At 42.9% G+C, this 22,412-nt stretch overlaps 1 protein-coding gene across 1 annotated transcript in view; it reads right to left on the bottom strand.

Moving 5' to 3' along the window:
• creb5b (cAMP responsive element binding protein 5b) overlaps window positions 1-22,412 on the bottom strand; it is a 471,745-nt gene that overhangs the window by 325,822 nt on the left and 123,511 nt on the right. Inside the window, exons 5-6 of the mRNA XM_078539021.1 lie at window positions 11,346-11,468; window positions 4,923-5,095 (exon numbers count right to left, since the gene is read on the bottom strand). Coding sequence (XP_078395147.1) covers window positions 4,923-5,095; window positions 11,346-11,468 — 296 coding nt within the window. The remainder of the gene's footprint in view (window positions 1-4,922; window positions 5,096-11,345; window positions 11,469-22,412) is intronic.

The following is a 22,412-nucleotide window of genomic DNA, read 5'->3' as shown; positions in this document are numbered from 1 at the left end:
AGGATACCAAGCTAAGAGAGTCAGTGGAATCAGAACAAGCAGCTCCAAAGTTACAGTTATGAAAGTGAGTGTGAGCAATGGCAGATCAAATTTAATGCAAAGTGTAAAATACTGCCTATAGAAAGGACACACATACTATAACAATGGTGTGGAAGTAGCAAATGATGAAGCTGAAGAAAACAAACTAACTTTCAATAGATATTGGGTTTTATTAAGTAACATGTTTTTTGGTATGCCAGACTAAAAATTCAAACCAATGTTAATACAAAACAATAAATATGAAACTAAGTCCAATAGTTAGATGCTTTAGTAAACGTGACACTATCCAGCCAATGCCAAGCAGCAATCAAGAGAGAGTAGGTAGAATGCTGAACCACATAATAGATTATGAAAAAAATAATAGGACAGTTAAAGGAAGTAATGCTCTAACTTTATAGTTCTTCTGTAGTGCTTTATAGTATTCTGTGTCCTCTGGTTGCTGAGACGAGACATAAGAGGGATAGTTGGGAACTGGAAGAAATGCAACCACCACTTACATTTATTTGGTGCCTTTAACATAGGAAAATGTGCCAAGATGCTTTGCAGCAACATAGACAAAAGCAAAGGAGGATGTTTTAGGAGGAGAAACTAATAGCTTGGTCAAGGAGATTGGTTTTAAGAAGCCTCTTAAAGAAGAGATAGGCGGACAGGTTACCCGAGGAAATTCCAGAGCATGGGACCCAGACAGCTGAAGTCATGTCTTGTCAGTAGAGGGTTAAAAGGAGTGATCATTGCATAAAAGACCAGAATTGGATGAGCGCAGGGATCTCAGAGGGTTGTACTACTGAAGGAGTAGGGAAGGGCAAGATTATGGAGGGTTTTGAACCCAAGGATGAGAATTTCAAATCTAAAGCGCTACTGGACCTGGAGCAAATGTAAGTCTGCAGAAACTCCGGTGATGGGTAGGTAGAACGTTGCAGAGCCAGAGACAAATAGCTTTGGTTTTCCCGATATTTAGTTGGAGAAAATTTCTTCTCATCTAGTACTGGCTGCCAGACAAGCAATGTAACAAATTAGAAACTGTAGAGGGGCATGAAGTTCGTTCGAGAAGCCTGGGCTTTTTAACCTAGGTAAAAGAGATGTCTAAAAGGAAATCACATTGCAGTAAATAAAATAGTTCAGGAAATTAAAAGAAGTGCAAGGAGAAACTAAGGCGCGTGTGGATGTGGTATTTCACATAATAAAGAGTGATAAATTAATAGAACAGAGTCCTGAACAGAGTAGTGGAGGCAAAAATCCTGGAATCAGCAAAGAAGGAATTTAATACTCCAGGAGGAGGATTTTGAGATCTTTCTGGATGGGTGAATTAAAATGAGGCAAATAGCATTTCTCATACATAATTATATTTTGGCCTCATGATCATACCAGAACCTTTGGGCTGTTCACAGCAGACAATCCGCAATTATGTTGATAGAAGAACTAGCAGAATTTCAGTCTATGTATACCTTTAAAACCTGCAATTGAACTATGATGGTCCGCTTCCTAACTTCATACCAAAGTTAACGTTTTATCTCTTTGACAGCTGTGACAGGATATTTATTACACACCAAGCAACCCTTTTTATTTGCTAGGTTACTTTGTAACAGGCCTAAGTAAGCACAACGTTCGAGAAAACAAACTAACTTTCAATAGATATTGGATTTTATTAAGTAATATATTTTCTGGTATGCCAGATTAATAATTGAAACCAATGTTAATACAAAACAATAAATATGAAACTAAGTCCAATAGTTAGATGTTGTAGTAGGAACTAGTTGGCTAATTTTTAAGTTTTATTCACATTTTATTTTATTTTTTTAAGTACATTTAACTTGAAGCCCTAATAAGAATCATTGCATTTACTATATCAGTTATAATACTTACACTTATTCAATAACATGTAGAAATATTTCAAAGCAATTCACACAGTGGACGATTTTAATGGAGGGCGTGAAGGGTGTGGCTGCAGTTATCATCTGTATGCTTGCTGTCAGACTCCTGTCTAAAACTGCAGGGAGGTGCTAGCAAGGTGGAGTGAGATTTTGAGTGTCAAAGGAACTGTTCCCAGCACCAAGGTTAAATGCTTGGGAGGGAGGTTGGTCAGGTCTGTGGGGAAGGGAAGTCTTTGGCAAGAGAAGCCCAAGGTTTCCATGTGGGTCCTGGAAAAGCTTCTCCTGCTGCTCCTGGCCCACAATAAAATAAAAGAATTAAAAGAACGTTGGTGGGCCTCTTTCAGTTCTGGCTCCTCTTCCCAAGAGGTTTGGCCTGGTTAAGATTGCAGTCAAGCTCTGATAATGTTACCAGAGTCTGATCGACATATTTAAAGCAGGACCCCAGTGCCTTCAGCTCAAAAGTGCAGGTTAATATCAACATCGCAGGAAGGCAGCAGGATCAAAGGGAATGCACTGCATGAGGCATTTTAACTGGCCATGGATCTAGTAGCTGCTGGATGGAGAGAGTTAAAATACACCCATTTAGTTACTTTTGGATTGCAGTGACAATTCACACTAAAAACATACCACTAAAAGTCAGACTGAAAATCCCTACAGCAACTGTTAAAAAGTAGGAATTAAACACACGCTGGAATATGCAGAACGCATGTAAACATAAAGCAGTTTGGCCTATTTAAGACTTTTATGCTTAATGGTTAAGGACTTTATAACATGACATACCAGATGATGCAGTCCAATGGAAAATGGAAGCTGAACATAGCTTCACTAATTTACTAAAGAACATACTAAAATTGTCATTTTTACAGAGACCAATAAAGTTCATGAGAACAGTTCCTTGCATACCAGGATATCACAGGGATACTGCCTAAGACTTTCTATCCATTAAATCTGCCCTTAAATGTGGAAAGGAACTGGAGTAGTGCCAATATATATTTACAGAGGATTTTGATTGGTGAGCAAAGGCTGTTCAGTTCTATATCAGAATGACCAATTCTTTTTATCCTGAGTGAGCCATTTAACTTCACATCATGGAGCGCCATAGCCAACATATATGCCTGGAAATTACCGTGAGCGACATTATCACATATAGGGCAGAATTTTATGGACTCTGCTGGCAGGTTTGCAGGCGGGTGGCAAGTAAAATTCCCTGGATGGCCTTCTCGCTGCCCTTCTGCCCACCCTGGCCTGTCCATAATTTTACATGGGGTGGATGAGGCCTTCAGCCATCCCTGCCCCCTCTCCAAGTGAGGCCCTTAAGTGAGCAATTAATGACCACTTAAGGGCCGCTTTCCACCTGACCTCAATTTTGAGGCTGGTGGAAAGAGTTCAAAGGAAAGGGGAGCCCAGCAGGTTAGTATACTCAGGCCGTAGTGGGAAGAGATAGGGGTGTCACCTCCCTCAAAGGCTCCCTTTCTACATCTGGGGATTGCTTGTAGTCCCAGTCCTGGTAACTGCTGCCACTAGTACTATTGAGGGAGGATTTCTGCCTGAGTGAGGGGCAGAAGTCCCATCTCCAGCCAACTAATGCTCCTTGGAGCGTTAAATGGCTGTGGGAGCTGCTGTGAACAGCAGGGATGTGTTCCCTGCCAACTCTTTGGATGGCAGGACATATAACACTGCCATCCGAAAAATACTGCCCATAGCTTTAGTGTAAGTATTAGCCTATTTTAAATGTGTTAATGTGTCTCTTAACATAGTAGAGAGAGGAATTTGATAAGAGCTTATTAAGCATTTGTGCAATAACAAAACTGACAGTAAATTCTAACCTATCAGCATTTACAACGCAGAATGTAAAATCTAAGAAATTCTTTACTTTAGACATGGAGCTTTCAATTATTATAAAAACTAACTTAAAAAATTACATCAATTTTTATATTACTTTTATACTATTATTATTTTTTTTACTATGACTGGTTAGTGTCCCATTCAAAACAGGTGTAAGATCTATAAAATGATTAAATCAGCATCCTATGCTGCTTTTAGGACCGGCTAAAATTTTCAAGTATTGGTGGGTGGAGTATGCAGCATGCAGTCCAACTGTGCAAGAGTTTAGTCCCTTTTTCTGTGGGATAAGGAAGAGTATAAATGCTCCTTTTGGCCCAACAACCTTTTCAAGTTCATTGTCCGCTGCTTAGCCACCATCACACACACCCCAATGATTGCTTCCCCTTCTCCCAGGTCATTATTCTAGCTCCGTTCCACAGAGGAATTCCCCTCTCACCCCTCACCCTGCAGTGGCAAGCTGTCTGCATGTGCTCACTGAACTGGCATTTCAGCCAAAATATTTAAGTGAAGCCCAACCATGAAAATGCTTCAGATGTCTCACCGGTGGCACAATTGTTCTGTACTCTGCCCATCCAATCGCCCCTGATGTATCAAGAATGATCCAAGCTGAATTCATTGAGTGTAAAATTATGGAAGGCAGGGATGGATTCACTTCTGATTCTGAGTATTGTTTCCCAGTAATACACATGCCGCCCTGACAGTTAATCATGTCACGGTTCTACTTTTAACTAATTCAGACCAACTTTATTTAGGTTTCCAGCATTGTAACAAAGACTGTACATTTTAGTTCTTTGGATACCTGTGCTATTTTTATTATAAATTAAACATTATAAGTAAGTTATTACTGATCCTTTCTATTTGCAAATTCTATGAACAACGTCTCTGTTTTAATTAAATCCCAAAACCTCCACAAGAAAGAATGTAGCAGAGTACTCTGCCGGCTCTGCTGTAATACTCAAGATTGCCTGCTTCGACTATGATTTGTATAGGGGTGATGTGAAAAGGATATTGAGGGAGGGGCAGCCTCCGCTATGTTAGCCATTAAATATATAGTTCTAAATGAGGCTGTCATGTTGAATTTACTTTTCCATAATACCAGTACCACGTTCTCTTTTTATATGCATGAAAGTGGTAGGTTAGATAGCAATAATCAAACTAATCACTTACCCAATTTGCCTGTTGGTAGAAGGTGCTTGTGTGATGACTGAACTGGAAGTTGGCGAAGGCATGGCTTGCTGAATTACTACACCGCTGTCATGATTTGACATCCTAGTGGAGGCAAGCTGATGAGGTGCTGGTCCTGACATAGGTCCTTGCGCTGACCCATGCACTGATAAGTTCTTTTACAATAAAAAATAAATGTTAACTTTAATATAGAAATATAAAATATAAAGAAGACTAACATACCACATATGTTTATAATGTATCATAAAATGCCAAATCATTACATACTTAATTAGCTTTATAAAAAATTATTTTTAACGTATTCTTCTCTCCTTTTTAGTCCTTCTGATTTTTGCAGGTGACTGAGAAGACAGGAAGGTGACTGGCTTCCTAATCGCTATTAATAATGCACTGTAAATGAAAATCAGTACCTAAATCATAACTGCCCAATGTGACTCAGTTTTCCATTTTCATCACTTTTTTGTAGGTTTGTAACTATCCTATACTTTTACCTCCTTCGAATAACATAACCTTTAGAAACTTTTAATACAAGGCATATAAAACCACATTTAACTACTAAAGGAGAAATCTCTTTGAACAATCAATGCATGATACTCCTTAGCACCTACTGGGTCATTCCATGTAGTTTATCTTCCATTATTCAACAGTACTGAAATTCAGGTGGTTGAATTTCCACATGAATTCTCTTGACCATCAGTGAAAAATTCCAGAAAAGTAAATGTCATTTTTCTGAGGTTCCTGTGGATCTACTGCCGCAATTATAAGGGATGATCAGCAGAACCCTACAGAAAATCAGCATCCAGATGTTCATATGAAAATAAGTAGTGTTTTATAAACCTTCAGATATACTAAATAAACCCCTGATCTAAATCAATAAGGGAATTAACGCTTCATTAAACCTGCATAGGGTATTATATAATGCATAAAAAATTAAATACCCCCATTTTTCATACTATGTACAGAGACAAACATAGATAGACATACATTAAATATACTGCAATACCATGGCCAGAATCATCCGGTCAGCGTGCGGGGCCCACCCGCGGGCGTACGTCCCGATGTCACTGCGTGTCATTCCGATCTTCAGTTCGGCAGGCGCGCACCGGAGTTGGCTGCTCGCCCACCGAACTGTCAAATGCCTGTTAAGGCCATTAAGTATCTAATTAAACTGATTGTCTGAACTGCCTGTCCAACCTTAAGGTTTGGCGGGCAGGCGAAGAGCCCAGGCGGCCTTCGCATTTCTCATGAAACCTCATCCACGGGTGGGATGAGGCCTCATGAAGGGCTTATAAATTAAATAAAAATTTTTATTAAAATACATAAATATGTCCCAGCTCATGTGACACTGTCACATGAGGGGACATGTCTGGGTATTTTGTTTTCCTTTTCTGCAATATTTTATTCTTAAATTAATCTCCCTGAGGCAGCTCCGTGACTCAGGGAGATTTCTGTGCTCTTTCCCGCACATGCGCAAAAGAGCACAGGCCCCGACTTTCCCTCCTTCCCCTGCCCGCACAGGTAGCACTGAACGCTTCCGGGTGCGCGTCACGCTGGTCGGGCCTTAATAGGCCCGCCCACGTAAAATGGTGGCACGCAGTCGATCGCGGGTGGCGATCAGCTCCGCACCCACCTGCACCTGCTCCTGAGCCAACCGCCTGACAACAAGAAAATTCTCCCCCATGATATGTACATGCTGAGCTGTGGTTATCACAATGGATCTATAAGTGTGAAACTCTGGGCAGAATTTTCCGTGCCCGCAGGCATCGGGTGCGCTCGGTGGCAAGTGGACAAAATGGCGAGAAGGCCAAATATCCGTTTCACAACATCATGAAATCAGTTTGCGATCGTCCATTCAGCCAGTCGATGGTGGGCTGCGTTTCCCGCCATCGGACGTCGGGGACCTCATTGTAATATATCTGCATATCATCATAAGATTAGTCCGTTGGACTCGTTCACCCACGCTGGATCATCCATCCGTCACGTCGACATGTTTCACAACTGTACATAAGCGACGTGCACCTGGCAAGCTGCACTTCACTCGGGACTTCGAGTTTTGTTTGCCTATCTTGCTTCGGTCAGCACTCAACAGTCATCAGCACCAGGCTTCGCAGACAGCACCACATCATTTTTCCGGGGGTTCACGGGCATGTCTCTATCTACCTAAGGCGGGGGTGGCTTTTCAATGGCTGCAGGACTGGGGCTTGCTTGGGGAAGGGGGAGAAGTGGCCACAGGCAAGGGAAGAGGCTGCAGCATGAGGGCTGTACTGGGGAAGGAGGGTATCCCAGGGTGTGTGTGGGGGCACAAGTTGATCTGTGCAAGTGGCCTCAAGATGGTGAGAGCTGAGGAGGCAGTCTCCAGAGGAGATGAGGCCAGATAGAGATGTGAGGGTGTTTGTGAGAGAGTGAGTGGTGATGTCCCTTGAGCTGGCAGTGAGTGAGATGCCAGTGAATGTGTGATGAGCTTGAGTGTGTGAGCTTAGAGTGATGAGATGACGGCATGGATGAGATCATTCATCCTCTATCTGCATTGGAATCTATATCAATGACTTGGATGGAGGGGCCAAATGTATGGTTGCTAAATTTTCTGATGACAGAGATAGATAGGAAAGTAAGTTGTCAAGAGGAGGTAGAGTCAGCAAATGGAATAGATAGGTTAAGTGAATGGGCAAAAAATTTGGCAGATGGCATATAATGTGAGAAAATGTGAACTTGCCCATTTTGGCAGGAAGAATAGGAATGCAGTATACTACTTAAATGGAGAGAGAATGCTGATCTCGGTACAAAGAGATCTGGATGTCCTTGTGCATGAACCACAAAAAGTTGGTATGCAGGTACAGCAAGTGATTAGGAAGGCAAATGGCTTTTATTGCAAGGGGAATAAAAGTAGTCAAGTTTTACTGCAGCTGTACAGGGCCTTGGTGGGACCACACCTGGAGTACTGTGTACAGTTTTGGTCTCCCTATTTGATAGAAGGATATAATTGTGTTAGAAGCAGTTCAGATAAGATTCACTCGACTCATACCTGGGATGAAGGGCTTATTTTATGAAGAAAGGTTGAACAGGTTGGGAATGTACCCATTTGAGTTTAGAAGAATGAGAGGTGATCTTATTGAAACATACAAGATCTTGAGAGGACATGATAGGGTGGATACTGGGAGGATGCTTTCTCTTGAGGGTTAAATTCGAACTAGGTGACACACTTTAAGAATAAGAGGCCTCTCTTTTAAGATGGAGATGAGAATTATTTTCTCTGTGGATTATTTGTAGAATTCCCTTCCCCAGAAAGCAGTGGCGAGTGGGTCATTGATTTGATTCAAGGCTAAGTTAGATTTTTGATTACACGGGGGGGGTCAAGAGTTATGGGGGGCAGATGGGTAAGTGGCGTTGAGACTGTAACCAGATCAGCCATGTTCTTATTGAATGGCGGAGCAGGCTCGAAGGGCCCAATGGCCTATTCCTGCTCTTAAGTCCTGTGTTCTTAGGTAATTTGTGTTCATAGCTGACCCCTTCTGTGCAGCGTTGGCACTGATCACCGCTGCCATCACCTACCAAGCTGGAGTGGTAATGTTGCTGCCACTCCTGCGACCAGAGCGGGGGTAGAGGACATCACCGCGGTCTCCACAGTGTCCAAAAGGCGATCGAAGGACGCATCACTAAATCTCGGGGCTGCAGTCTTCTTGCCTTTTGGGACCATGTCTTATTTGCAGCAGTCCTGGGCTAAAAGCACCGAGAGATGTGTGTGTGCTGCCCTTTAAATATGGCGCCTGGCGTGATGAAGCGGCAAGGTGACAGCATGGTGGGCAAATCAGAGCCCACCTGCCATCGAAACGGCATGTTTCCCAAGAATGCATAATTAATGCAGTGGGTTTGGGACAACACGGCATGAGAAACTGCCATTGTAGCTGGCAGGTAAAACATCATTTTACCCGCCCGCTACCGCACTTAGTGCAAATCTGAGACGATTTTGCCCTCTGATTTTGCTATTGTTTAAAATACTGAAAATGCTGGTCTCAGCCCCATGGCAATTCTGTATATAGCAGAGTCTGGGATTAATGACCTTTATTTCTCCAGCAATATGTTCTGCAAATGTGGTAAAAGAAGGTAATGGAATATAAGCCACTGCAATTAGAATCCACTTGCTTCCCTAAAAGGTTCTGGGCTGAATTTCCATGGGAGTTCTCCTGATTGTCCATTGTAACCTCAGTGGAAAGTCCACACAATTCTCCAGGATTTTTGTGGGCCTTACGCTAAGGTAATGGAAGACAATCATGAGAAAACCCAACAGAAACTTATTGCAAGAGCTAAATTTCAGCTTTTTAAATAATTATGGATTTTAAAAGAGTGACCTTGAATATGTGCCTTGGTTCCAGGAGGAGGGGGAATGCAAGAATTGCAGGATGGGAGTGCCTCTGAACATAAGTGCCTAGGACCTTCTTCACTGACCCTGTCAAAATTCATGGAGTCAGGGGGGAAGTTCATCGGTTAGTGTGACAATAACAAGTGCTCTGTGCTGTTAGCACCATAAATGAGATTGAATAATAACCAACTGGGGGAAGGGATGCCCTCCCATGCAACTTCACCCAACCCAAAACATCAAAACAAAAACAGAATTACCTGGAAAAACTCAGCAGGTCTGGCAGTATCGGCGGAGAAGAAATCAGTTAACGTTTCGAGCCTTCATGGCCCTTCGGAAGGGCCATGAAGGCTCGAAATGTTAACTGATTTCTTCTCCGCCGATGCTGCCAGACCTGCTGAGTTTTTCCAGGTAATTCTGTTTTTGTTTTGGATTTCCAGCATCCGCAGTAGCTTTTAGCTTTTTGTTTTTATCAAAACATCAAAAACCTGCTGTAAGGGGGAGCACCTATTGCAAGGCAGCTGCAAGCAAAATATTTTTTCTGAAGATTCATTTCCATGTGTCCAGGCTACAATCCAGATCCAGATCTTCAGGCGGGCCCTACTTCAACTGTTGGTCGGTGGTTATACTTGTCCTTTGCCAGCCCTATGCAAAGTCTCTCTGATGGCAGGGAAAGCAGGGAGTGTCTAAAAGTAGGGGTGTCTAGCCCCACTCCCACGTAAACCAATAGGTTTGTCTAGAGCTGATGGAGGCTTTGTCCCCACAAGGTCAATTCCCATTTTGAGCCAGTACCCAATGGACTTCAATGAAAATCAGGAGAGATATAAAATGAACTGCCGATTTGCTATTACCTGTTTTATACTATTGCTCCATGTCAAAATCTACCCCCATCCTTGAACTGATGCAGAGATATAAAAAGGACAAGAAGAATGTGCAAATAAGCGGAGGTAAAAAGCCACAGGTGGGATCCAGACAAAATGTTGGAAAAATAAAGAAAGAAAAAAACTTAAGGTGCATTGGTGAATCTGTTGCTACTCTACAACACTCTCCGCCCTTCTCACTCTCCCTACTTACCCCTCAATTTTTTGACCTTACACAAATGTCTCTGTTTTTCAATCTTCACTTCTGATAAATGGCACAAATGTACCAGAAATGTCACAGTCTGTTTCAGCAGATGCAGACCTGCCATGTATTTCTAGCACTTTATACTCTCCTTGTTTGCTTTAAAGCAAAGGAAAGTTACGATTATCCATTCACTAACTAGAAGTTTTACTCAAGTTCTGCTTTCAGCTCATTTTACATTTATAAAATAATTGACACAGATCCTTTGAAGTAACGTATGGAGGAGAATCATGGGGAGAATTTTCGGCTCAGCAAGCAGGGACGGGGCCTGTTCGCCGAGGTGTAAAATGTCATGGGGTGACGTCGGGCGTGCGTCTCGACGCTACCGCGCGTCATTTAGATTTTCAGTTCGGCGGGCGGGCAGCCGATCTTAATTAACTCTTAAACCTATTGAGAAACCTGCCCTTCCAACGTTAATGTTGGTGGGCAGGTGAAGAGCCCAGGCGGTCTTCACATTTTTCATGGAACCTCATCCACGGGCGGGATGAGGTTTCATGAAGGGTTTATAAGTTAAATGTTTCATTAGAGTTAATTGACATGTCCCAGCTCAAGTGACACTGACACATATGGGGACATGTCTTAACTTTTTTTTTTCTTTATTAAAATTTTTCAGACTGAAAACTTATCTCCCTGAGGCACATTTCTGCGCTCTTTCACGCGCATGCACGTCTGGGTGTGCGTCACGCTGGATGGGCCTTAATTGGCTCGCCCATGTAAAATGGCGGCACGGACCCAATTGGGGGCGCCAATTGGGTCTGCACCTGTCCCCACCCTCCCCTGCACAACCCCCCCGAAGGGGGGAAAATTCTCCCCCATATGATTTGCCTTAAGCAGTAAAACAGTACCTTTCTGGATATTTAATGCTCAGCTCAGTGTAAACTTAAAACTAGCAGTTTGATAGCGGGTAACCTGATCTGTTACATGCTTACCTTATCAGGTCGGGTTGCAGAGACTGTCCGGGATAGAGTTGGTGCTTGTGTTGGACTATCAGTAATTGGTGCCTCTTTGCCCTGTACCTCAGTAAGATTGGAAATGTTCAAACCCACTGAAGTCTACAAAAAAAGCAAAATAAATGAAAGCACTTATAAAAAAATAAAAATGCAATTTCAATTATTACACACTGATTTCTCAACTTGGGAATTGTTAAGCATGCTGGAAAGTTTAATATAGAACCGTAGAACCATAGGGCTGAATTTTCTGGCTGACGTGCAGGTGGCGGAGCCCACACATCAGCGCTTAAAATGTCGCGCAAGCATCCCGATGGCAGCGCGCGTCATAGTGATGTTTAGGTTGGCGGGCGAGCTATGCAGCACGACGCGCGCCCGCCATTAATTAAAGGCCTTGTTAAGGCACTTACCTCAGCAATTGACAACGATTTTAAGGAGCCCGTGCGAACTTTGGCTCGGCGCACGGACCCAACGGGCAGGGCGGTAGGTGATTTTTTAACAAACCTCATCCAGTGGCGGGATGAGGTTTGATTTTGGATTTTAAAAAGTTTAATAAAGTTTTTGTGTATTTCATTAACATGTCCCATCTCGTGTGACATTTTCACATGAGGGGGGCATGTTAATGATTTTTTTATTTTTCTATCTTTAATCTTTCACAACCTTTCAGCGATCTCCCTGAGGCACCACTTAGCTTCAGGAAGATGTGCGCACTCTCGCAGTTGGGGAACCACCCCCCTGCCCGCATATGGAGCGCATAGCGCTTCCCGTTGGGTGTCATGCTGGGCGGGCCTTAATTGGCCCGCCCACGTAAAATGACGGTGGGGCCCATTTCGGCGGCGGCGATCGGCTGCCCGCCCGTCAAGGGCAAAATTTAGCCCATAGGAAAGTTACAGCCAAAAAAGGAGAAAAAAAAGAATCTCGCCGCTCATTTTAATCCCACTTTCCAGCACCTGCCTGTAACCTTCAGGTTACAGCACTTCAGATGCAAATCCAGGTACCTTTTAAATGAGTTGAGAATTTCAGCTTCAACCACCAATTTAGGCAGTGAATTGCAGACACCCACCATCCTCTGGGTGTAAAAGGTTTTCCTCATGTCCCCTCTAATCCTTCTACCAATCACCTTAAATCTATGCCCCCTGGTGACTGACCCCTCAGCTAGGGGAAACAGGTCTTTCCTGTCTACCCTATCTTAGGCCCCTCAAAATTTTTGTACACCTCAATTAGATCACCCCTTAGCCTACTCTGTTCTAAGGAAAACAACCCTAGCTTATGCAATCTTTCCTCATAGCTGCGATTTTCAAGCCCTGGCAGCATTCTTGTAACTCTCCTCTGTACTCTCTCCAGTGCGATTATGCAGTAATGTGGTGGCCAGAACTGTACACAAAATTCCAGCTGCAGCCTAACCAGTGTTTTATACAGTTCCAGCATGACTTCCCTGCTTTTGTATTCAATATTCAAGGATGTAGGGAAATCTTCTCCTATGAAACAACATTCTTATCGTTTAGGCCCGTGAGAAACAGGCTCAGGTGAAAGCAGAAATTCAACGTGTTGGAAAATCACCTAATTGAACCTAGTCAAAACAGTTGGATTTCTTCCATGGTGTTAGTGCCTAAACCTGATGGGGCAACCAGGTTCTGCATAGATTACAGAAATGTGAATGCAGTCACAAAAACAGACTCCTACCTGATCCCTCATTTAGAAGATTGTATTAACAGAGTCGGCAGTGCCATGTTCCTTACTAAGATAGATTTATTGAAAGGATACTGGTAAGTATCCTTAACTTCGCGAGCTATGAAGATATTTGCTTTTGTCATGCCAAATGGGCTATACCAATGCTAACTGATGCCCTTCCGGCCAAAGAAAATGCCCCAGCATTCCTAGCTGTGTGGTTTACTTTGACCAAGTACTGATTTACAGCAACAGTTGGAAAGATCATTTAAAACAATTGGAAACCCTATTTAAACAATTACATCAGGCAGGGCAGCCAGACCTTAACACTTCTGCACACTGACCCAACATGGTACTCACCCTGCCTGAACGCAGCAGGTCATTGAAGCACTTCCGGCTCTGGACCCAGGTGCCCCGCACCATGTCATGGCTGCTCACCTAGGCTGCCACCTCGTCCCATGCCCTCTTGGTGAGGTGCAGTGGCCTCCTCCTCCCATCTCTGGGGACAAGGGTGTCATTCCTGGCATCCATATCCTCCAGGAGGACCTCGAGGCACTCATCAGAAAAGCAAGGGGCCAAGTGTCCACCCGACCTGCCCTCCCACCTGGCATTTGCAGCCGCACTTGAGTCCATTGTTAGAACAGCAGACAGAAGTCATTCCCTGGTAGCCTTTCTGGTGTTGCCTGGGCCATTTTTAAGCCAGCGCCAGGTCGCCATTGGACCCAACGGCCAACAGGCCCCCGGCCCCAATTGGCCCTTCCTGGCCAATGCAAAGCCACGTTTCACATTGGGCGGGCCTTAATTGGCCCGCCAGCGTGAAATCGCGGTCGGAGCCTGATCACAGGCAGCGGTCGGTTTCATGGCCGCTCCTGGGCCTGTCCACCGCGCCTGCCTGACAAGGGGAAAATCCTGCCCTACAAAAACTGTGGAAAACCATCATCGAAGGATGACCTCATTAAATTCAGCATGTCCACGAAAACGTTAAACCATTTTGGCCTTATATGGATGAGCTAGGCATCTCCTGGGGAGCTATTTTTAAAGGCAGGCAGATTCTGGTACCGGAATCTTTGCACCCTCATATCCTTCAACAACTTCATCACTCACACATGGATATAGATCAGACAAGAAGACTCGCAAGAGAAACAGTCTATTGGCTGGATATGAACAATGACATTGAAGTAATCATCAAGAAGTGCAAGGCATCTCAAGAGCATATGCCAAGTCAGCACAAAGCACTATTGATTCCACATGAAGTTCCTACCCATCCTTGGTCCAAAATCACATCTGGCCTCTTTCATGTCCATGGCATTGACTTCATAGGGAGAATTTTCACGTCGGCGTGCAGGGACGGGACCCGGCCTGTTAAGGCCATTAAGAAACCAACTAAAGTAATAATCAACGCTGCCCGTCCAACCTTCAGGTTGGCAGGTTGGCGAAGAGCCCAAGAGGCCTTCACGTTTTTCAGGAAACATCATCCACGGGTGGGATGAGGCTTCCTGAAGGTTTTATTAAATAAATGAATAATTTTTCCACAATTCATAAACATGTCCAAGCTCCTGTCACATGAGGGGACATGTGTAAACAATTTCTACTTTTCTTCATTCAAAAATGTCAACATGAACTTAATCTCCTTAAAGCAGCTCTGTGCCTCAGGCGATTTCTGTGCTCTTTCGTGCACATGCGCTAAAGAGCGCAGGCTCAAGGTCTCCCTCTTGCCCCCGCCCACACAGGTAGCGCTGAGCGCCCGCTCCCGACCAGCCCGTCTGACATGGAGAAAATTCTCCCTCATCATCATGGTTGACTAATTTACCAAGGACCCTATTAGTTGACAATTACACAATAGGTCAAACACAACTGTCACATACACTCTAAGTGCTCTTGTCAGTTTATCTGGTGTGCCTAGAGAGATCATTCTACATAACAGTCCACAATTTATTGGTAAGCCATTTTGGGATATGTGTGAGAGGTGGAATATCGATCACACTACTGCTTCTCCTCATTACCCTAGCTGAATGAATGATTTGCATGTTGAAATCCCTAATTCTCAAATGTAGACAGACCAAGCAAAATCTACACAGTGCAGTGTTACATCCGAGAGCAACACATTTAAGATCAACTATTCTGTCACCAGCAGTGCTCATGTCTGGCAGACCACGGCGTACCAATTTACCTACTCTTACCCATTCTACTTTCTCAGAAACTAGACAGAAAATTTTAAAACTGCAAGAGAAAGTGAGCAATGTACATGATAAAAATGTAGGTACAGAATTGCCAAGTTTACAGTTGGACAAGTTCACATCCAGGGTCCCACAGAAGGTATGTCACATCCAGCCGAGGCGTTCAGAAGCAATATCCTATGAAGTCATTACACACAGAAGTGCAACAGTGAGGACAAATTCAATTCATTCCAGCTCCTCAACCACTGCACTGTTCTATTGCATCTAGGACAAGATCCCAAATGCAACCAGGATCAACGGCCAAGAATGACAATCCCGCAGATCACTGTGAGCAATTAAAGAAACCTCCAGACAAGGTTACCATCACAAGATCTGGGCGTACCAGCAGATTACCTCTATGCTTTAGAGACTCACTGATTCATCAGTTCTATGCACTTATGTAATGGTAACTAAATATGAACATGTATTGTAAATAGTTATATTTCTTTGGAAGTGGGTTAAGTATCTTTGAAAAGAAAGGGAAGTGTTGTAATATGCCTTTAAGGGATATCACTGGAAGGGAAATATGTCATGTGATCCAGTCTTAGTTTCACTTTTGCTTTGAGCAGAGCACACACAGCTCTGATGCCTTCAAGCTTTATACCTATGTATAAATGTTCTCATGTGCCTAGTCTTAATAAATGAACCCACAATGTGTTTACCCAATCCCTCATGAGCGATCAGTGCCTTGTGTCTTGTACAGTAAATATGCCCAAGGTATTATATCATTATAATAACACAACACCTGACAGACAGCCAACCTGTTAATTTGGCTGACTGCCTAGTGAGAAACTACAATGAGCAATTAATGAGGTCCCCGCAAATATTGAAACCAAATTCTCTGTTAAAATATCACCAAACAGCATGATTTTGTTTTCTTCTGCCTGTAATTTCCTTTCCTACTTCCATTCATCTATTCCATCAATCCATACCCAGACTATAAGACAGCCTAGCTATACAGATGTGTTAATTCTGTGTTATGATCAACCCTGCTGGGAGATTCATTGGGAAAAAGATAAGGGAACTTTCAGGTTAACCTGGCAGACGTTTTAAGGGTAGCTAACGTCCAAATGTTGGTTGTGATTCAGATTCAGCTTAGGTTTCCTAGTCAAGAGTCCAGCATTTTAATGGTGCTCTTTCTGGGCCTCATCAGAGCAATCTTAGAAATGTAAAAGCAAAATACTGCAGATGCTGGAAATCTGAAACAAAAACAGAAAATGCTGGAAAAACTCAGCAGGTCTAACAGCATCTGTGACGAGAAAAACAGAGTTAACATTTTGAGTCCATATGACTCTTCTTCAAAGCTCTGGAGAAGTCATACGGGGGAGAATTTTCTCCCCGTTTGGGTGGGGGGGGGTTGGGTGGGAGCGGGCGCGCAGCCGATCGCTGCTTACGTGGGCGGGCCAATTAAGCACTGAGCACTCCCTGTTTGGGCATTGGGAGCAGGCTGAGCCGGGGCCAGCGCTCTTTCGCACACTGAGGCACAGAGCTGCCTCAGGGAGATCAGTTTGAGTTTCAAAAATTTTAATAAAGAAAAAAAAATTTAGGACAAGTCCCCTCATGTGAAAGTGTCACATGAGCTGGGACATGTCTATGAATTTTAATGAAAATCTTTAATTCAGTTATAAATCATTCATGAAACCTTATCCCGGCCGTGGATGAGGTTTCATGATAAATGCGAAGGCCACCTGGGCTCTTCGCCTGCCCGCCAACCTTAAGGTTGGATGGGCAGCTCTGTTGCATGGTTCAATTAGTTTTTAAATGGCCTTAATAGGCCTTTGACAATTCAGCGGGCGTGCAGCTGACTCCGGTTGACACCTGCTGAACTGAAAATTGGAATGACACGTGGTGATGTCGGGACGCATGCCTGATGTCACCATGCGTCATTTTATATGGGCCCCGCCCCAGCTCGCCGAGCCGAAGATTCTGGACACGGACCCGAAACGTTAACTCTGTTTTTGCCTCCAAGATGCTGTTAGACCTGCTAATCTTAGAAATGTATTTCCTTCTGCAACATTGTTACACTTTTTCCTCAGTCAGAGTAAGATTTCAAAATGAGTGTCACAATTGGAGCAGTTTTTGTGCTGTGTCATTATATTGAACTGTAACCACACTGAAACTAACAAATATCAAATTAAAGTCCAAAAATCAGCACAAGATGTCTGATTATTATTCTAGGAGACAGGATTACCGCAGATGTTTTAGGTTTTAATGACAGAGGACAGATCATAAATCATATCATAAATTCTTAACAAACAAAATTTTTTTTAAAGACTGCAAAATGGAAAGAATGGAAGATTCAGGTGAGATAAATTATAATTTAAGTAATTGATAACTTTCATTTGAACCCAAGATGAGATTTCAACATGAAAGTTTTTGCAGGTGCTCTGCTAATGTACTATGGTTAATGATGTTGAAGTGCATTCGATACGATTAGTAATGGAATCTCTAATAATAGAATTGCTTCTAACAAAACCCTTTATAGCCAAGAGCAAGCCCAAACTTTTTCCTACTGTACAAGCCTCCTGATATTAAGTTGCTTAAAGCAAAACATTGCCCATTGAAGACCAACTAATCTAACAAATTGTAACAGTTTTCATATACTTGGAAATGTTAGCACTTCCCTTGAAGCACGATTAAAATTCATAAGGTCTCTGGCAAGAACGACTTTATTATATAAGCTGCTTTCACTATAACAGCTGAATTAATTGAATGATGATCAACAGTTAATTATCAGGAAATGATGTACTCTATATAATGTAAACAACTTTTGATATCTTTGTGGAGTTTTATGGTTATAATCTGATCTCGAATTTTTAATAAATGTTGGAGGCCACTTTGAGCTAATCCCTGCTGTAATTTGATGTCCTCTGAATTGGCCCATTTGATTACTGCTTTTTAAGCAGAAAGCTTTTATTGATCTTTTTGTAATATAAAGAAAACTTCAGTTCAAACACTGCCTTGGCGCAAGAAAAATAATATAAGGGATTTACCGATTAAAGCAATGAAAACTGCCATAATTAACAATCTGAGATAAAATACTGGGGAATTTTCCAAAAACTCATTGTCTACTTTATTACTATATAAGGGCTACCAAAATGAATTCCGAAATCAGAGCTGTAAGTCAGAGTGAATTTCTAATCATGTCAAACACTGGGAGAAAGGTCATTTCTCTGGAGGGGAGAGGAGAAAGGGATTCTTGGCATCAATTTAATTTAATGAGACTCAATTCCTGCAAATTGGATTATTATGCAACAGGTTATTTCGTTGGGCGACCATCTTTTCACTTGTCAACATTTTCATTTAAAATATTTTGGATAGATCATTGACAACACGAGATGCATTTTTCTAACTTGCTGATATTGGGCTTTAAGCCACCAGTAAAGACGTGTTGCTTGAATCATTTGGTGGAAACCACATAAAATTGTGTGGTCTCCAAGGGTGATCATTATTGAAACAAAAAGATGCACAGTTTGAATACATTCCATATTTTAAATTTATCTAACCACGGGGTATGCTGAAATGAGTGTACTGGAGTTCCTTGTGTAGTCTTGTGTTCCCCGGAAATTGTTTGATAGAAAATGGACCATATTATCACATTTAGATTTTTGTCTAAATGGTCATAAATTGGATCCCTTTCCATTCTCCTATGGTCATTTACGGCACAGAAGGAGTCCATTCAGCCCATTAAATCTGTGCCGGCTCTTTTTGGAGCAGTCCAGTCATTCTCACTCTCATGCTCGATCCCTGTAGCATGACAGATTTATTTCCTTCAGGTGCCCATACAATTTCCTTTTGAAATCATTGACAGTTTCGTCTTCTACCAGCATCATGGGCATCAAGTTCCAGATCATTACCATTCACTGCATAAAAAAGTTCTTCCTCACATTTTCTTTGCATCTTTTGCCCAAAAACTTAAATCTGTGTCCCCTAGTCCTTGTACGATCAGTTAATGGGAATAGCTTTTCCTTGTCTACCTTATCCAAACCTGTCATAATCTTGTACACCTATCAAATCTCCCCTCAATCTCCTTTGCTCCAAGGAGAAATACTCCAGCTTTTCTAATCTAATCTTGTAACTAAAATCCCCCATTCCTGGAACCATTCTGATAAATCTCTTCCGCGCTCTCTTAAGGACCCCCACATCCTTCCTAAAAAGTGACGTGCAGCACTGGATGCAATATTCCAGTTGGAACCTAACCAGAACTTTATAAAGGTTCAGCAGAATAGCCCCGCTTTTGTACTCAATGCCTCTATTTATGAAGTCTAAGATCACATAACCACTCTCTCAATGTGTCTTGCCACCTTCAAAGATCGATGCACATGCATCCCCAGGTCCCTCTGTTCCTGCACACTCTTTAAAACTGTGACATTGGGAAAAATTTCCCTCCATCGGGGGGGGAGCGCAAGAGTGGGCGCGGGCTGGCGCACCTCCGATCGGCACCCCCAATCGGGGGTGCACCGCCATTTTACGTGGGCAGGCCTTAATTGGCCTGCCCAGCGTGACATCTGCCAGGAAGCGCTATGCGCTCCCTGTGCGGGCAGGGGGGGGGGGATTCCCTCAGCCGAGAGTGTGCTCTTTCACGCATGCGCACGAAAGAGCGCACTGATCTTCCTGAGGCTAAGTGCTGCCTCAGGGAGATCGCCTCCAAATTAAAAATTGTTAAACAAATGATAGCAAGATTTCCCTGACATGTCCCCTCATGTGACACTGTCACACGAGTTGGGACATGTCCATAACTTTTACTGAAACCTTTATTAAATATTTAAAAACCCTCATGAAACCTCACCCTGCCCGTGGATGAGGTTTCATGCTTTTTCTTAAGCCCGCTAGGGCTCCCGGCCTGCCTGCTAACCTTAAGGCTGGACGGACAGGTCCATTAATAATGTTAATGACTTTTTCAATGGCCTCAATAGGCCGTTGACAGGTCGTTAGGCGCACAGCTGACTCGGCTGCGCCCCTGCCACCCTGAAAATGGAAATGACGCGGGGTAACATCGGGAGTTCCACCCAATGTCACTCCGTGTCATTTTACACCCCGCCCCCGCTTGCTGACCGGAAGATCCTGCCCATTAATTGTATATTACCTCTTCCTATCCCTTCTGCCAAAATACATCACCTCACACTTCTCTATATTAAATCAATCTGCCACTTGCCTATGCATTCTGCTAGCCTATCTAGATAATGCTACAGGCGATTCTCGTCAAACTCATTGTTTGCCACTCCACCTAGTTTGGTATCATCGGCAAATTTTGAAATTCTCTTATTCCATGCTCCAAGTCATTTATATATAGCAAAATAACAGTAGTCCTAGTAATGATCCTTGGGGAACACCGCAGAATACCATCTACCAGTCTGAAAATAACCATTTACCATGACTTGCATGTTCTTAAGCCAATTTTTTAGTCCATTTTGACACTGACCCACCTGTTCCACCTGTTCAATTTTGTTAACCAGCCTTTCATGTGGTACTTTGTCAAATGCTTCTTTAAAATCCATTCAGGCAATATCCACCACATTCCATTCATCAACCTTCTCTGTTACTTCATCAAACATTTCCTGTCTCTCTTTCAGGCTTTTGTGGATGGTCACCCATTTCTCACTTTTGGTGCTATTCATGAACCAATTCTCACTGTCTCTCGGGTGACCACATTCTGGAAGGTATAATCCAGTAACCCATCATCATTTGATGCTGCAGTTGTGGCCAACTGCTTGCCAAGGGTAGATAGCCCTTGCCATGGAATCTCAGTTTCCTGAAACTTAGTGGGAATACACTGAGAATTCATGATGGTTCAGATATGTTGCTCCACACATATCTCACATACCATCCTTTTGTTTCTAATTGACGAGCTTAAAATATGGACAGTGTTAGCCTGAACTGCAACATGTTCTGAAGAATCATATTCTGCTTACCCACTTCACCCAAGTATTAATTATAGGGAAAACATCTTAATTGCCAGTACTTGCTTCCCCAGTGCTGATTTATGATTTGGGCAAGATATCCTCAATTAAATATCTCGTGTTTGTCCAAGAATAAAAAGGATGCAACTTTTTTTTGTTGGTGAGTGGGAAAAAGCAATTCAGTAACTGAATGTTGGGGGCTTCTGCAAAAAGAAAAACATGGCACCTACCTGCCTCACTTTCTGCTGGAAGTGATTCCATGTGCAAATTAACTTAAAAAGAACATCAATAAGAGTTGCCACAGAAAAGAAGAAAATAATTGACAAATTAACAAAACTAAAAGAGGATAAAATCTCAGGTTCAGATGGCATGCACCCATGCATTCTCAAGGACACGAGGGAGGACACAGTGGAGGCAATTGTTAATAAATATTAAAATTCTGTAGAAGAGGGCATAGAGAACTGGCTGGCTGTTAATGTTGTTCCTACATACAAAACGAAATAAGTCTGGGTGCTATAGACCAGTCAGCTTAACATCAGTGATAGGAAAGATACTAGAATTTATACTGAAAGAAGTGATAGAAGAGCATCTAGAAACAGAAAATGAAATTTAAAAATGGATTCCAAAAGCTGAGGTCATACTTAACTGACCTGATAGAATTATTTGAAGAGCTAATGGAAAGAGTAGACAAGACTAATGTAGTACATGTGATATACTTCGATTTTCAAAAGGCCTCCACTAATGTACCACACAGTAGGCTCATTAGTGCATGTGGAATCAGGCAACAAATAGCTGAATGGATAGAAAGTAGGCTAAAAGAAATAGGAAAAGTAGGGCGGGATTTTCCGGCCCCACCTGCTGTCGGGATCGTCTGGTCCCACCAAAAGTCAATGGATTTCCTGCGGTAGGTCCCGCCACTGCGGGGCTGGAAAATCCGGGCCATAAAGTAGGGGTAAAGGATGAAAGCAGAGTTCCACAAGTTCAAGAGGTAGGAGCAGGAGTAGACCATCAAGCCTGCTCCACCATTCAATATCATCATGGCTAATCTTGGGCTTTAACTCCACCTTCCAGCCTGCTTCACATATCCCTTGTTTTCCAGAGATATCAAAAATCTGTCTCTCCCAGCCACAAATATATTCAAAGATGGAGCATCCACAACGCTCTGGGGTACAGAATTTCACAGATTCACAACCCTTTGTGTGAAGCAATTTCTCCTCATCTCAGTCCTAAATGATCGTCCCCTTGTTCTGAGATTGTGCCCCTGT

This window comes from Cetorhinus maximus, chromosome 3 (genome assembly GCF_964194155.1).
Source record: "Cetorhinus maximus chromosome 3, sCetMax3.hap1.1, whole genome shotgun sequence".
In the NCBI taxonomy this organism is placed as follows: Eukaryota; Metazoa; Chordata; class Chondrichthyes; order Lamniformes; family Cetorhinidae; genus Cetorhinus; species Cetorhinus maximus.
This window is presented reverse-complemented; position numbering and strand designations above follow the sequence as displayed.